This window comes from Sesamum indicum, linkage group LG4, assembly GCF_026168435.1.
Source record: "Sesamum indicum cultivar Baizhima isolate 11 linkage group LG4, ASM2616843v1, whole genome shotgun sequence".
NCBI lineage: Eukaryota > Viridiplantae > Streptophyta > Magnoliopsida > Lamiales > Pedaliaceae > Sesamum > Sesamum indicum.
Genome location: NC_142660.1, coordinates 1,863,357 through 1,878,688, shown reverse-complemented (window position 1 = coordinate 1,878,688; position 15,332 = coordinate 1,863,357). Strand labels below are relative to the sequence as shown.

General features: G+C 36.6%; 3 protein-coding genes across 17 annotated transcripts; all 3 read left to right on the top strand.

The window, feature by feature from the left end:
* Positions 1-583: 583 nt before the first annotated feature.
* LOC105159917 (pentatricopeptide repeat-containing protein At1g80270, mitochondrial) lies at positions 584-3,978 on the top strand. 2 transcript variants are annotated; one of them, XM_020693582.2, is made up of 4 exons: positions 584-813; positions 915-947; positions 1,218-1,812; positions 2,562-3,978. In XM_020693582.2, the coding sequence occupies exons 1-4, from the start codon at positions 779-781 to the stop codon at positions 3,807-3,809; spliced, it is 1,911 nt and encodes a 636-aa protein (XP_020549241.1). In that variant the 5' UTR covers positions 584-778; the 3' UTR covers positions 3,810-3,978. The 2 variants fall into 2 exon arrangements, with proteins under 2 accessions (XP_020549241.1, XP_011075441.1); XM_011077139.3 differs by lacking the exon at positions 915-947 and having other exon boundaries at positions 586-813.
* A 1,643-nt stretch (positions 3,979-5,621) lies between these two features.
* On the top strand, positions 5,622-8,273 carry LOC105159916 (F-box protein At2g26160). Of its 13 annotated transcripts, none has more exons than XM_088879346.1 (5): positions 5,623-5,920; positions 6,075-6,124; positions 6,216-6,514; positions 6,602-6,681; positions 6,771-8,273. In XM_088879346.1, the coding sequence occupies exon 5, from the start codon at positions 6,779-6,781 to the stop codon at positions 7,892-7,894; it is 1,116 nt and encodes a 371-aa protein (XP_088735472.1). In that variant the 5' UTR covers positions 5,623-5,920; positions 6,075-6,124; positions 6,216-6,514; positions 6,602-6,681; positions 6,771-6,778; the 3' UTR covers positions 7,895-8,273. The 13 variants fall into 13 exon arrangements, with proteins under 13 accessions (XP_088735471.1, XP_088735472.1, XP_088735469.1 ...); XM_088879343.1 differs by having other exon boundaries at positions 5,623-6,124; positions 6,216-6,305; positions 6,416-6,514; XM_088879345.1 differs by having other exon boundaries at positions 5,622-5,664; positions 6,075-6,514.
* A 2,368-nt stretch (positions 8,274-10,641) lies between these two features.
* Positions 10,642-14,899, top strand: LOC105159913 (uncharacterized). Of its 2 annotated transcripts, none has more exons than XM_020693277.2 (8): positions 10,642-11,788; positions 11,925-12,057; positions 12,459-12,674; positions 12,847-13,002; positions 13,119-13,371; positions 13,606-14,018; positions 14,188-14,304; positions 14,377-14,899. In XM_020693277.2, exons 1-8 carry the CDS (start codon positions 10,794-10,796, stop codon positions 14,710-14,712), a joined length of 2,619 nt encoding a protein of 872 aa, XP_020548936.1. In that variant the 5' UTR covers positions 10,642-10,793; the 3' UTR covers positions 14,713-14,899. The 2 variants fall into 2 exon arrangements, with proteins under 2 accessions (XP_020548936.1, XP_011075439.1); XM_011077137.3 differs by having other exon boundaries at positions 10,644-11,788; positions 13,618-14,018.
* The last annotated feature ends 433 nt before the right edge of the window (positions 14,900-15,332 follow it).

The following is a 15,332-nucleotide window of genomic DNA, read 5'->3' as shown; positions in this document are numbered from 1 at the left end:
AGGGTACTTTAATCGAAATTTTTTTTTTGACCCGCAATAAGTCAATGGAGGGTAAATATCAATTTTCATTTAGTTTTTTTTAATATCAATAAATTTGATAAATTTTGACTAATTGAGAAACTTATTTGTTAAACGAATCAAACATTATGGGAGTTAGATATAAATTCTCAAACCATATAGGATCTATGTGTATTACACCCAACCTTAGGAAGACAGTGTAATTATTCCAAACATTAAACAAATCTGTAGCAAAGTTCTATCGAGCCAAGTACTTGGCCTCCATGTGTAAATTTTGAAGAATATAAGTGGCGTGTAATTACACAAATATCCTCTTATTTTATAAAATTATAAGTACATTCATTGAAATTGTATTTGTAAACATATATATATATCGAATTGATATTGATCATTTCAATTCGATATTCAATATCTCATTTCCACATACCAAAATTTAATTGGGTACGATTCAATTAATTAAAATTAAAGCATCTCTGTGAGATGGGATCATACGATAAACAAACAATCATATGAAGACTAAAAGAAAATAGGCCATACTTGCCAAAATAAAATAAAATTTCAGATGACCCGAGTGATGTTTTCTGAAAATAAAGTGAGTGTTATGTGAATTACGTTCCCACCAGTTTCAGAAGAATATCTTTAACCACTCCCCCAGAAGGGCTTTTAGGGTTTAAGAATAGTATTATCACTCACTCTCTCTTCACATTTCTTTTTCCAGTTCTAATTCCTGCAATCAAAATCAGAAATTTGGAGAACTAGTATGTGGGCAGTTCGCAGAGCCTCCATACATCTCAGGTGATTCATTCTTCCAAATTTATCTCTATTTCTGAATGGGTGCTTGTCTAAATGCAGATTCATGTGTTTGAATTCGTGTTTGATTGTTCGTTTATTGATAGCTTTTGCTTGGATTTTGCTGGTGCCAAGGAACGGTACGAGAGATCAAGAATTTTGTACTTTTGGGGGTTTATATTTTCTGGGCTTCTCAATTCATTGCTTATGATGTTATATCAACGTTTACAAGTTGGAAATTTGTGCATGTCTGCCATCTTGTGTGCAAATTGCGTTCTGGGTGGATGCCTGCGTGTATCATGAGTATACCGCGTATACCGGTGTAGCCTCAGTTGGAAATGGTGCATGCATTTTTATTTGTCCTCTTTCCACCATCAGAAAGTATAACATGTGCGTTGTTTGTGTTCCAGGAATCGAGGATTAAGTTCAGGGACTGCTCGAGTTTGCTGTGGGAAATCGGAAATAGCAAGATGGTGTTTGGAAAATTATAATGCTGGAATAACTAAACCTCAAGGAAAACTATGTGATGGGTTGCTATCTTCTAAAAGATTTTACAATACACAATCAAGCTGTTCGAAGTCACAGAGTGAAATTCGCAATTTTTCATCGAAGGCTGGTGCTAGAAACAGTGAGCAGGAAGATGATGACTTGGAGGATGGTTTTTCTGATCTTGAAAAGCCTAGCTACGTGGCTCAAGAATCAACTTCTGGAGATGAAAGTGAGAGAGATGATGATCTGATCTCTAGGTCAGAGCTTTCTGAAGAGGAGGATGTTGCTGAAGACACACAGAATGAATTGGAGGTATTGGGTACTGAAACCGATGTTGAAGAGAAAAAATCACCCAAAATTTCTGCAATGACTAAGGCTATCCTAGATGCTCCTGCCTCGTCAGTTAGCACGGTTTTGGATAAATGGGTTGAAGAAGGAAATGAAGTGACCCAAATCGAAGTATCATTAACCATGTTTCAGCTTCGGATACGGCGATTCTTCACCAAGGCCTTACAGGTGATTAGTTTAATCCGTTATCATATGAAGTTGTAGTGTTTATAGCTCTGGTCTTGTCTTTGTTGTTTATTTCCGTACTTAAAGATCCAGTAATAGCAACCTTCATTTGGTTGGATTGTTTTTCTGGGTGTTGATTATGTATCAGAATGAGGCAGGAGCTTTCAGTGGGTAGTTAATACAGGGGTTTTGTTACTTATCAGTGCGTGCTAGGTATACTATCTATCTTTTAATTAATGAAGTCTGATGCCATTTTTGCTGTGAAGCCACTATTGAGGTTTTACTAAATTGGATGAGCAGTAAGTTCAGCACGGAACTCTTTCACTTTACGAGATCTTGAGTTACCAATAAAACCCATATCAATAATCTTTTTCTCTGTCATCATTCCTGTTGTGATACATTTTTAACTAATCTAATTGTACAATCATTCTTTCAGCTAAAATATGAGGCCCATATCAAATCTTCCTCCATCATTTTTGAAGTTTGTTAGGTCTAAAAGCTGTGCAGCAGTTTAGGAATTATATCAAGCTGTTTCTTAGATCTCTTCCAGAACCGTTAATGCATCAAAAGAGAAGAGAAATTTTTTAATGCTCCATTCACCACTGGGAATACGAGGCAATGGGTCGACAAAGCATGCTTCTCATTTCTTTTTGCATGATGTGTTAATTTCCTAACTTTTTGCAGTCCATCTGATAACAGTGATTGTAGATGATTTAGCGTTTGCACTGACATCTTAGCTTCACATCTCGCAGCTGTCAGAATGGGTGGAGTCAACAAGACATCTTGAATTTAATGAGAAGAATTATGCTTCTCGTCTGGATTTAATTGCTAAAGTACGTGGTATCTCTAAGGCCGAAGAATACCTTAAGCAGATTCCTAAATCCTTTAGAGGCGAAATAGTTTACCGCACCCTGCTGGCGAATTATGTTTCTTGTACAAATGTGAAGAAATCTGAGGAGTTGTTCAACAAGATTAAAGAATTGGAATTCCCTATGTCATGCTTTACTTACAATCAGATGCTAATTCTGTACAAGAGGGTTGACAAGAAGAAAATTGCTGATGTTCTTCTATTAATGGAGAAGGAGAATATCAAACCAACAATTTTCACTTACCAGATTCTGATTGATGTGAAAGGGCAATCTAATGACATAATCGGGATGGAACAAATTGTTGAGACACTGAAGGCTGAAGGGCTGGAACCTAATAGTAAAATTCAGACATCGCTGGCACGGTACTATGCTATTGGTGGCTTAAAAGATAAAGCTGAGGCTATATTGAAGGAGATGGAAGGAGGTGATATAAAGAAAAAACGTAGAGTTCGTTATTTGCTGCTCCCTATTTATGCTTCCCTTGGATGGGAGGATGAAGTTGAACGAATCTGGAAAGTTTGTGAACCTAATCCACAGGTGAGAGAATGCATGGCAGCTATTGAAGCTTGGGGGCAGCTCGAGAGAATTGAGAATGCTGAGGCGGCCTTTGATAAACTGTTGGAAAAAGTGAAGAAGCCCACTTCAAGGCATTTTGCTGCTCTGATGAAGGTCTACACAGACAACAAGATATTGGCGAAAGGAAAGGATCTCGTGAAGAGAATGGCGGATAGTGGCCTCAGAGTTGGGCCACTGGCTTGCAATGCTGTTGTGAAGCTTTATGTCAGGGCTGGGGAAGTGGAGAGAGCGGTATCTATACTCAATAAGGCTATTAAACAGAAAACAGGTAGACTGTTATTCTCTTCTTACCTCACTATCATGGATAAATACGCGGATAGAGGGGATATACACAGCGCGGAGAAGATATTCCTAATGATGAGACAGGCAGGGTATACTGCACGCCTCCAGCAATATCAATCCCTCCTCCATGCCTATATAAATGCCAAAGCTCCAGCTTATGGGTTCAGTGATAGGATGAAAGCTGATAACATTTTCCCAAATAAAGCATTGGCCAGTCAGCTCGCTCGAGCCAATGCTTTTAGAAAGTCTGAGTTGACTGAGTTGCTGGAATGAGGAAACTATGGGGTTTTGGGGGGTCACTACTTGAATTTGCTAGAATACAAACGAAGGTAAGATAGTTGCAGGATGAAAGTTGTTTCATTCTGGCTCTGTCGTTTGTTTCCCAGTTGGACGACACTTTATCCCTTGAATTATATATTACCCTGCGCTCTTCTATTCTTTACTCGCACTCAGTTGAGCGGGATAACATTTTAGAAATCTTGTCTCTGTTCATCTCATATATCAAACAAGTTACACACGAAAATTGAAGAAGGAAATCGTAGATGAGCTTAATCGAAATAATCGTATGGCTGAAAATGTAAATTCAAATTCAAGCATAGGATCGCGTTTCAGATCAACTGTTTTAGTATTTCAATAATTAATAAATTTGATAAATTTAACAAAAGAATAAAAGGCAAATTCCATCCAGCTTTTCAGAGTTTTTTTCATAATTATAAATACTTTTTGTTGTTTGAAAAATTATTAATACTCTATTTTTTCAGTAAATGTAAATTTTATTAAATAAATGGTAGTACTTCGGTACAATACAACATGAAAGGCTAGGTAGTCACCTCGACAGACCAAGGGATCCGCCATGAACGAAAAAATACACAAGTATTAATAGAAGGAGGTAAATCAACACTAAGTATCCGTTGTTGGATATCTTCAAGTTTTCCTACGAAATGTGCCCCACGTATTCTTCGAAGATTGGGCTCGCGCCATATGTGGTATATAAGAGAGTCTAATAGTGCAAAATAAGAAGTCGAGATACAATGCTTTCCTCGCCACATTTTTACTGCCCACATAACGTCAGTAATCCAGTCACGGTGGGGCCAGTCAAAACGCAGGGTGCGCCGGATCACCCTCAAGCAGTTTCTTGAGTAGGGGCAATGAAAGAAGAGGTGATTGTGTGTTTCAGTGGCCCCTTCGTTACACAAGACACAAGTGATTCTCAAGTGGAATAGCCAAGGTTTGTCAGCTGTAGAAAGCTTTCCAAGGATGGCGAGTCAAAGATAAACATACGGCGAGGAATCTTGAAGGAACCCAAGAGTAGTGAAAACTAACTTACCTTGGTACCCGCAGTTCTAAAAAACTTACCAAAAGTAGTGAAGACCTACCTTTGTAAGGAGCGGCTTACAATTAGTAATAGTAAGGCGAGATGAAATAAGTGGTAATCCCAAGTATTTAAGGGGTAAAAAGTTCTCGGAAAAGTGAAGTACCTCTAACAATTGATCCCTGATTCAATGGACTGCGCGTAAAAGAATCAGGTGACTATTCTGAGGACGGATCTTATTTTAACTATCGTCTAACAATCAGCACAATTTGTTAGTCTCTATTAGATTTCATTCATTTATTATGGCGAACTAATTAAAATACTCTCGCATATTAAGATTTATAATTCTATTTATTCAGAAACTTTTATAAATTAAGTAAATAATTTTTTAAAATTTTCCCTTCACATCACTCCATTTTCTTATAATTTTTTAAAATAAAATACAACAAAAGATAAAATTGATAATTTCAAATTCTATTCAAAAATTATATAATTTTATTAAATATTATAAAGTATTTATTATTTTAAAATAATAAAGAGTATTTATTAAATTTCAAGACAGCTGGTTATAATTTACCCAACAATAAATCATTCTTGTCCGTAATAAAATCAATATAAATGTGCTTGTTATTTAAAACTGGGTGGGCTGACAGATGTTGTTGCCCAATATAATTTAGCAAGCCATAAATTGGGCCCCAAAATTGGACAGGCCCACATTTTGGGTAAAATAAATTAATAAATAAATACTTGAAAATAAGCAAATAACCCTTTTCACTCTGCTCTGCTCTTCTGCTCTTCACACTTCATACTGCATTCGTAAGTTTCTCTCATTCTACTGCACATTTGAACGCGTAAAGAGCCTTTTAATTTTTTGCTGGAAATGCTGTTTCGAGAGTGAAATCAGATTTTTTGCTCCAGGTTTTCTTAGATAATTGTATTTTAGTTTTTGTACCTTTGATTTTAAGACGCAAATGAACTGAAATTTGCTTGGTGAGATGAGCTTTGAGTTGTCTATATGAAGATTGAGAAAACTAAGATTTCATATTCAGGGATGATGATTAACTCTTCCAAAGTAAGTTGTTTGGTTGATTAATTAATTTTATTGTGTTTTTCGAATCTGCGTTGATTGGGGGTTCGGGCCCTAGTGTTTGGCGTGCTGATGCTTTGGTATTTGTAATGGGCTAAGTTGAATTGATATTGATCTATTTGGTTGCGTTTGGCGCCAGAATACGGTGATAAACTGCAATTAAGTTGCTGGAGGACTGAATTAAGCATGGTAGCAATTCCTTTCTTTTTTGCGCTGTTTTTTTCCTTTTTTAAATTTTGTTGGATGAGCTGAGATATTAAAAACCTTGGGAGGTTGGAAGGAACCTTTGAATCTACAGGCATATTGATTTCTGAGGAGGGTGTAAGTCCGGTGTTGGAAGCAGTTAAGGGTGTTTTAGAAAGATTGACAGGTAAAACATCCAGGAAAACGCACGATAGCAATCATTAAGCAATATGAAGGTGTGAAGTTTGAAATCTTTTGTCCATGTTCGACTGAATTGGTTGTGTACCGTGGTTACAGTCCCAGGTCATTGACTAAATGAGTGGGGAAAAAACCAAATGACTTCTTGCTTCAGAGGCAGAATTCAGTTGCATTTGAAAATTTCATCTTCTTTTGAAGGTCTTTCATCTTTATGAGACTAAAAATGTTCTTGTGTTTGAGTTGTGTGCGGAAGAGTGTAAATGATTTAGTGCTTTACTTGTGCAGCAGATTAGTCCCTTTGTTTACGTGAGACTGCTGACTGCTGATTTATACTGCAGAACTAAAGCTGTTTCTTCATTTCTTAAGTATGACGCCTTTCTGTTTTCTCATTCATTACAGATTGCTAATGAGTTGACTATATAATCTGAAATTATCCTATTACATTTCGATGCAGGTCGAATAATGGCTGATTGGTCCGAACTTCCATATGATATCATTCACAAGGTTGCGACATATTTTATGGCCGTCGAGGATTTCCTTGCTTTTTCTGCTGTTTGTCGCTCCTGGAGATCAGTGTATGTGGCAAAGCAGTGGCATCAAAGTCCTCAAGTTCCATGGTTGATGCTCTCTGGCATTGAAAATGATAGCTTTAGAAGTTTCATTAGCTTATATAGAAATAAAGTTTATAACTCAGAGCTACCTGAGGTTCATGGTAGACGGTGCTGGGGATCTTCTTCAGGTTGGCTTGTGACTATAGGAAATGACCTTGACATCCGCCTTCATAATCCCTTTACTCATGTTTCTGTGAATCTTCCACCTAAGTCCTCATTAAGAATCCACTTTGGTGAAATTCTGGGTTGGTATGAGATCATAGAGAAAGCTTTTGTCTTTAAGAAGCCATGTACTTCACATGCAAATGAAGAGGACTTGCTAGTTATGATAATTTATGGACCTTTGAAGCAGTTGGCTTTTTGTAGACCTGGCTATAGTTCTTGGAAAACTGTCAAAGATATATCCCGTACTGGGTACATTGATGTTACGCATGTAAAAGATCAGATATTTGCTCTTTGTGGCTTGGGATCTCTAGTTGTTATTGATATTGATAGCCTAGCTGTTACTGATATCAATGGTCCAAAGGCTCCTGAACATGTTGCTTTATCACTTCCTCTGTGGCACTGGGAGCAACTAATCTTGGTAGAATCATCTGGAGATCTCTGGATGGTTTACCAAAACCGGACTAGCATTCGTAGGAGGTCTTCCGTCGAGTCTATAGAATTCTATGTCTACACTTTTGATTTTAGGAAGAAGCGGTGGCTTAGGTTGAGCAGTTTGGGAGATCATGCTATTTTTGTTGGTGATAATTGCTCTATGTCTATTCGCGCACCCGATCGTTTTAACTGCAAAAGCAATAGCATTTATTTTATTGGAAAAAGAATGGAACAACGGTGGCCATGTGGGGAGGTTCATGTCGATCTGGGCGTGTATAGCATAACAAATGGGATTTCTGAACCCCTTTGCTTTGGCCCTGATATCCCAAAATATTATTCTTTTCCACTTTGGGTAACGCCCACCTTCTAGTAGAGTGTTCTGCTGGGCGATTGAGCTTTGTTTTGCTTATCCTGCTCGATTCTCCATCCAAGGAACAGGATGAAACGAAAAAACATAGAAGTGGATATGCAGATTTTACTTTGCTGCCAGATCCCATCTACCATCTGAATCTCAGTAAGAGATCTCATCCAGGAGCAAGAGACATAAGATGTTCATTCAGCTAAAAAATTTGTTCCTACAACCGTCATCACAAGGCTGTGGTTCTCAAGATAACTGCAGTATTATGTGCTTTTTAATCCTATTATATTTGGCATTTTAGATAAGAATTACTAGATCAAATGTATAAATATTGATATGAATTGGATTTACACTTGGTATATAATTGGAAAGCTAGATCTTGTACTATTCATTTGTTAGTCCAGTATGGAAAGTTTATGCAGTTTGTGTGCCTACCATCTCCTTCCCATTGGTCTAGACAGCGGCAACTGTTTATGGACTCAGATAGCACTGTGCTACAAACATCATGATCGCAGTTCAGATCTTTTATTACAAGTTAGTATTTGTATCACATATTGGATGGCGTGTATATAAAGGTACAACGCGAGATGCAACACCAATTCATAATAAAACATCCATGTTGTCGCATGTGTTAAATGCTAATTATGTTAAGGACAACAAATTTCCTTATGGGCTAAATATAGCAAGTGGTGAATGGTGGAGGCGTCTTTGTTGCATATGACATGTTCTTTTCATGGAATTCAAGCAATCCTAGCTGAGTAAGTAATTGTAGAAAAACAGAAACGGAAGTGACTGATCAAAGGCTGCTTCCATTCCAAGTCCAGATTCAAATGCTTCCTCCAAATTGGTAAACTCCAATGAATCTGGAGAAGTATTAATACCCTCATAAGAATATAGGCCCAGAAAACGACTACATACATAATAAGGAACTTCATTTCTGAATCATGACTGAATCTTGGCCAAATTCTTGCACGTCAAGATTTCACCAGCTTATGTTATAGATATTAGGAATAATTACATTCTCCTCCATTAAGGTTTGGTATAATTAGACGTAGACCTCTATGATTTGAGAAATTACGTCCAGCCCACCTGAAGTTTGCTTCCGTCTATCAAATAAGTTTCTCTATTAATGAAAATTTACTGAATTTACTGATATTAACGAAAAACTTGAATGAAAATTGATATTTATCATCAATTAACTGATTATTGACTTATTGCAGGTCAAACAAATTTTTTTATGACTAAACTACTCTTATAACAGTGAAGATATACATTCTCGCATACATTAATGCATGAAAACATATGAGGGTAATCTGGTCATAAAAAAATTTATTTGACCTGCAATAAGTCAATAATGAATCAATCAGGATTAATATATATATATATATATATTCTGATTTTTTTTTAATATAAACAAATTTATGAGATTAAAGAAGGGACTTATTTGTTAGATATAAGCAAATTTCAAAATTGTTATATGTAATTTTTCAAATTACAAGAGATTTACATGTAATTATCCAAAATCTCAAAAGAAGAGAGTGTAAATATTATTATTGTTGTTTCTCTCCCCACCCCCACCTTGGGGGATGGGAGGGGTTGTTGGTTGGGGTTGTCCAAACGATCCTAATGAATCTTGGCAAGAATCACGGCTTAAATGCATTATTCCAGTATGTCGTAGTGTGTTCATTTGAATCTGTCAAGAAAATCGTCTACATACCTACAATCCACTTATGGGCCAAAGTAAGACTGAGTTTGTTGTTGGTATATGTTCTCCGCATTTTATTACATTTCCCTCGATTTCTTCCATGAATTTTAGTTAATAAACCATCCATATTTACTCGGGAGGGAGCAAAAGTAACAATATGTTTGAAATTACTACATCATTAAGACCTAATAATGTAGTAATTTCATATAATACTCTCTCACACCATAATCATGTGATGATGTATATACCACGCTCTATAAATATGGTTGATTTTTTCTTAACCATCCCATAAGTTCTTAGTTGACTTTGAAAAGATCAGAGTTGAATTTGGTCTAATTGTCAAAAGAATTTCCTCATCTTTATATCAAGATTTCCTTTCATTTTAATTATTTACTCTAAATCTAATTTGTCAAGCACACCCGGCCCTCTTTTCCCTATTTGCTATTGGGTTAGATTTTTTTTTTAAAAAATAAATTGCGTGTATAAAGATGACATTATTTATTATATTTATAAAAAGATTTTATGTATGATTTGTTTATTTTTATTGAAATAGAAAATATAATATTATTTTTAGATTAATTACACTTAAGTCCTCTTTGAAAAATATAAAGTTACACTTTTTTTCAATTATACTTACACTTTACGTTTACACCTGATCTCCTTTTGTTAGCGTGGAACAAAAATGGTAAAATTAGCAAAATTGTTTAACTTTATTCCTTATTTAAATTTTCATGTAAATTGAAAATTTATGAACTTTTTTTTTTGTTGATCTTAGCGTTTTTTAGACAAATCCCAGGGAAAAAGAGTTAGGCATAAACTGAAAATTTTTAGAAGGGGTGTCAATATACTCTCAAAACTTTTCTTTTTGTAGAAAAATATAATTTCATATCTTCAAAAAGGACATAAGTATAATCAAATTCTGGTATTTTAAGTAGAAAATCCAACCCACTTTCTAGAAAGAAAATTTAAGAGCTTAATCACCCCCAAAATCTGAAAATAATGAAATGTCATAGATTAGATTTCATATAAGCATTTAATGCACTTTCATTTCACATCAGATACTCTAAAAAGCATCCTCCTTCCTGGAAATTCTAGAGCCATTTCTCCTCAGAGTTGGGAAAAATAGCAATACATACATGCATGTATGTGTTTATATATATGTGTAGGTGATGCAAGAAAGAGTTGATTTTGCCAAAGAAATCAAACATGGCATCTCTGAAAATAACAAAAAAGCACCATAAACACATCAACAACCCTTTCCCATCCAACCCAAAGACTCTTCCTTTGATTCAAGGAACTCTGGTTTTTAATTCTCAAACACTCCCTTCTCATCAGGTTTATGATCTTGGCCATGATTTTCAGTTGAATTGGTCATCAAACGATGGAGGGTCTCTCTCAATTTTCCACAAGTCCAATCCTTCAAGATCCATATGGTCCACCGTTCCGGGCCGGGCCTTCGTTTCCGCAGCTGTGGCTGATACAGAGGTGGAAGAGAGCAGGGGTTCGTTTGTCATTAAAGATAGGAATATCCACCTCATATGCAATCATCAAACCATTGAAGAAATCAGGGCCGTACAAGACTCTGATTATTTCACATCACATGCTGATGATCATCAAGGTTCATCGGTTTCTTGCTCCGGGGTGGAGAAATCGCCGGTTCTTCTGATCAAAGGAAGGGTTTTTAATGTGAAAGAGAGGAGAATGAGGAATGAAGGTTCTTTTCTGCATGAAAGTTCAGAAATATTGGAGAAGGCGGCAGGCATACATGCTAAGTATTGGATGCTGTTTGATCAGAAAAACAGTAACCAAGTAGGATTTCAAGTGAGATTTGGGAAACCAATTGGAGGGCAGCTACAGAAGTTCTCTCCAAGAAGTTATAGTTACAGAGGTTTTAGTCGAAAAGTGGGACGAATTCGGAGACTTCGAGTTGGCTGGTGTGGATATTTTTCAAGGAAGAGAGTGGTTATAGCAGTTTCACCTGCACAAGAGGAAACTGTTGTGATGAAGAATGCAGCCTGTCCTGATTTTAACAGGATATGTATAACATATTCAAGTGAAAAGAATGAGAGATTCTATGGCTTTGGGGAGCAGTTCTCTCATATGGATTTCAAAGGGAAGAGAGTTCCAATATTCGTTCAAGAACAAGGAATTGGGAGAGGTGATCAACCAATCACGTTTGCTGCTAATTTAATCAGCTACAGGTAAATCATTTCTGACACAACTCTCTTTTTAAAATGATTCAATGTTTGGACATTTTTGTTTGTGTTCTCTTCACAGATCCATGATCTAAGCATACTGCAAATCTGAGTATTTATCAGAAGTATGTTTCTAATGCAGGGCTGGAGGAGATGAGAGTACAACTTATGCTCCTTCACCTTTTTATATGACATCACAGATGAGATCAGTTTATCTAGAAGGATACAACTACTCCGTCTTCGACCTAACAAAGCATGATTCTGTCCAGATACAGGTAATTTTCACAATCTTGCTAATAGAACCAGCTCTGGTAATCTGGCTTGGTGCTAGTATCTAAATTTCCCCAGCTTATCACTGTTTGCCTTGTGCATAAATCTCTCTTTGTCTAGTTCATGGCATGACCCCCTTTCATGCTGAAACTAACACACATAATTCAAATACATGAAATTATAGGTTGATGAAGGAGAAGGCTTTAATATACTTGTCTAATTACTTTGCACAATCTTGGAAACAATTAACATAATGCCCCACAACCATAAGAGAGCCTGTGAATAGAACAAGAAATTGTGGAGTATATCTTTTTCTTTTTTTTTAACTATAACTTCCAAACAGATTGTGCTTATTCAACAATAAAGTTGGACCTCTAACTTGTGATTTCTGGCGAAATGTTTGCAGATACATGGAGATAGGACAGAGGGTAGAATACTGCACGGGAACTCTCCTGCTGAGATTATTGAACACTTCACAGAAACCGTAGGGAGGCCTCAAGAACTTCCTGCATGGATAATTTCAGGGGCCGTGGTGGGTATGCAAGGAGGCACTAGTAAAGTACGCGATATTTGGGCGGAGCTGCAAGCCAAAGATACGCCAATATCAGCATTTTGGTTGCAGGTAGAACACTAACCATTTAATTAACAAAGAAAAGAACTGAACTTAGAAGGAGATGATTCTTTTATATAAAGAATCTCAGACATTTAAGTTCTCCATTTCTTGTCCAATTGTTATATAGAAGCTCGATGTGAAGGTTGAAAACGTATAAAGTCACTGGGTGCTTATCTTGCAGGACTGGGTAGGACAAAGGAAGACTGTCATCGGGTCACAATTATGGTGGAACTGGGAAGTGGATTCAACTACATATTCAGGATGGCAGCAATTAATAAAGGATCTTAGTGCTCAGCATATTAAAGTGATGACATATTGCAATCCTTGTTTAGCTCCAGTATGTAGTTTTACTAGCAGCAACTGTTGCTTCATATGTAACATTATAATCTTGAAGCTGATATTAAATAAGAATGTTTGGCTTCGTTTTTTATAACCCTCTAAGTAATTATGTAGGTGGATGAGAAGACAAATGTAGGAAGAAACCTGTTTGAGGAAGCCATGAAGCTGGACATCTTAGTGAAAGACAAGAAAGGAAGACCATACATGGTTCCTAATACAGCTTTTGACGTCGGTATGTTGGATTTGACTCATCCAAAAACAGCAGGTTGGTTCAAACAGATTTTGCAAGAAATGGTGGATGATGGAGTCAGGGGTTGGATGGCTGATTTTGGTGAAGGCCTGCCAGTGGATGCCTACCTCTATTCAGGTTGGTTTCAAATTTGTTTTGCAGCCTGATATTGTTTATAACATGGAAATGGAAAATACTCCGAATATTATCGTATAATCATCCACAACATGTAACCCAATGGCAAGCAAACTAAATTATCCCCTCCTGTAATAAGTTGAATTTTTGTTATACCTATACCCCATAAAAAGACAGCACCACAGAACATGAATTTTAGTTCAGTAAATTATACATATTTCTCATCAAGTTACTTAGCAATTTTTTCAGGAGAAGATCCAATTACTGCGCACAACAGATACCCAGAAATCTGGGCAAAATTAAACCGGGAATTTGTTGACGAATGGAAAAGTAGTTGTCTTGGCAAGCAGAAGGAAGACCCACAAGAGGCTTTGGTGTTCTTCATGAGGGCTGGTTTCCGAGGTAGTCCAAAATGGGCTAGCCTGTTTTGGGAAGGGGATCAAATGGTAAGTTGGCAAGCTAATGATGGGATAAAGAGTGCAGTGGTTGGTTTGCTTAGTAGTGGACTTTCTGGTTATGCTTTCAATCATAGTGATATTGGAGGCTATTGCTCTGTGAGTTTGCCGTTCTTCAAGTACCAAAGAAGTGAAGAACTTCTCCTGCGATGGATGGAGCTTAATGCATTCACAATCGTCTTCCGGACACATGAAGTAAGTCTACTTACTATTATGGCCAAAGTTTATGCTTATCCAATTTTCATACAACTTGAACTTGTATCCAAAAGGCTTTTCAGCAAGCCTCATCATTTCTATTAACAGAATCAAGTACTTATCATGTTTAGTAGAATAATTTGCTTCCTATATTCACATTGTTGATCAGGGAAACAAGCCATCTTGCAATAGACAGTTCTACTCCAACCAAAGAACTTTATCTCATTTTTCACGGTTTGCAAAGATATATAAAGCTTGGAAGTTTTACAGGATTCAACTAGTAAAGGTAATATCATGTCTAATGGAGAGTCCTCGCAATTGCAACTGAAGTTCTAATCTGACTTTTGATTGCTTTTAGGAAGCATCTGAAAAAGGGCTGCCTGTTTGTCGTCACCTATTCCTTCACTATCCAGAGGACGACTATGTGCATAGACTGACATATGAGCAATTTCTAGTCGGCACAGAGATCCTAGTCGTGCCGGTTCTTGACAAAGGCAAGGAAGTAGTCAAGGTTTATTTCCCAGAAGGAGAGAGATGTTCATGGAAGCATGTCTGGACAGGAAAACTACACTCCAAACAAGGTTCTGAAAGTTGGGTGGAAGCTCCAATAGGATATCCAGCCATTTTTGTCAAGGATGGATCCAAAATTGGAGAAACATTTCTGGAAAACCTTAGAGAGTACAACATCCTGTAAAGCAGCATGATAGAACAGTGTCTTCAGGTGCAGGTTTCCGGATATAACTTAAGTGGAAATTATTGTTCATTAACATCCCAATAGTATTTTGGGTCTGCTAAATCTGTTGTACAAACTTTTTGTAAGTTTTCCATGCAATTGATCACTAAAATGTAAATTGCCCAACTCTACATGTGCTTTGATTCAACTCTGCAATTCCACTGTATAGTTGTTGAACAGGTGCTGTGTCTCAGGATGTTCTGCATACAGAGTAAAACAAGAAATGAAGCAGCGATTGCTGCTTTGTTTAATTTTAAGGCAAGGTATATCAGAGAAGTTATGGCTCAATATGGCATTGTGTAGATGCACTCTCCACATGCATTAATTAAGATGTATAAGAGTAATTTGATTTGGAAAAAAAAAATTGACATATAATAAATCAGTAATAAGTCACTTGGGGTATATATGAATTTTTATTCATTTTTTCTAATATAAGTAAATTTGTTAAATTTTAACTAACAAAGAAAACTATTTATTAAACTTAAACAAACATCATGGGTACTACATATGATTTTTCAAATCACATTAAATCAACATACAATCATACCAACCCTTAGGGGAGGACTATTTACGATTATCCA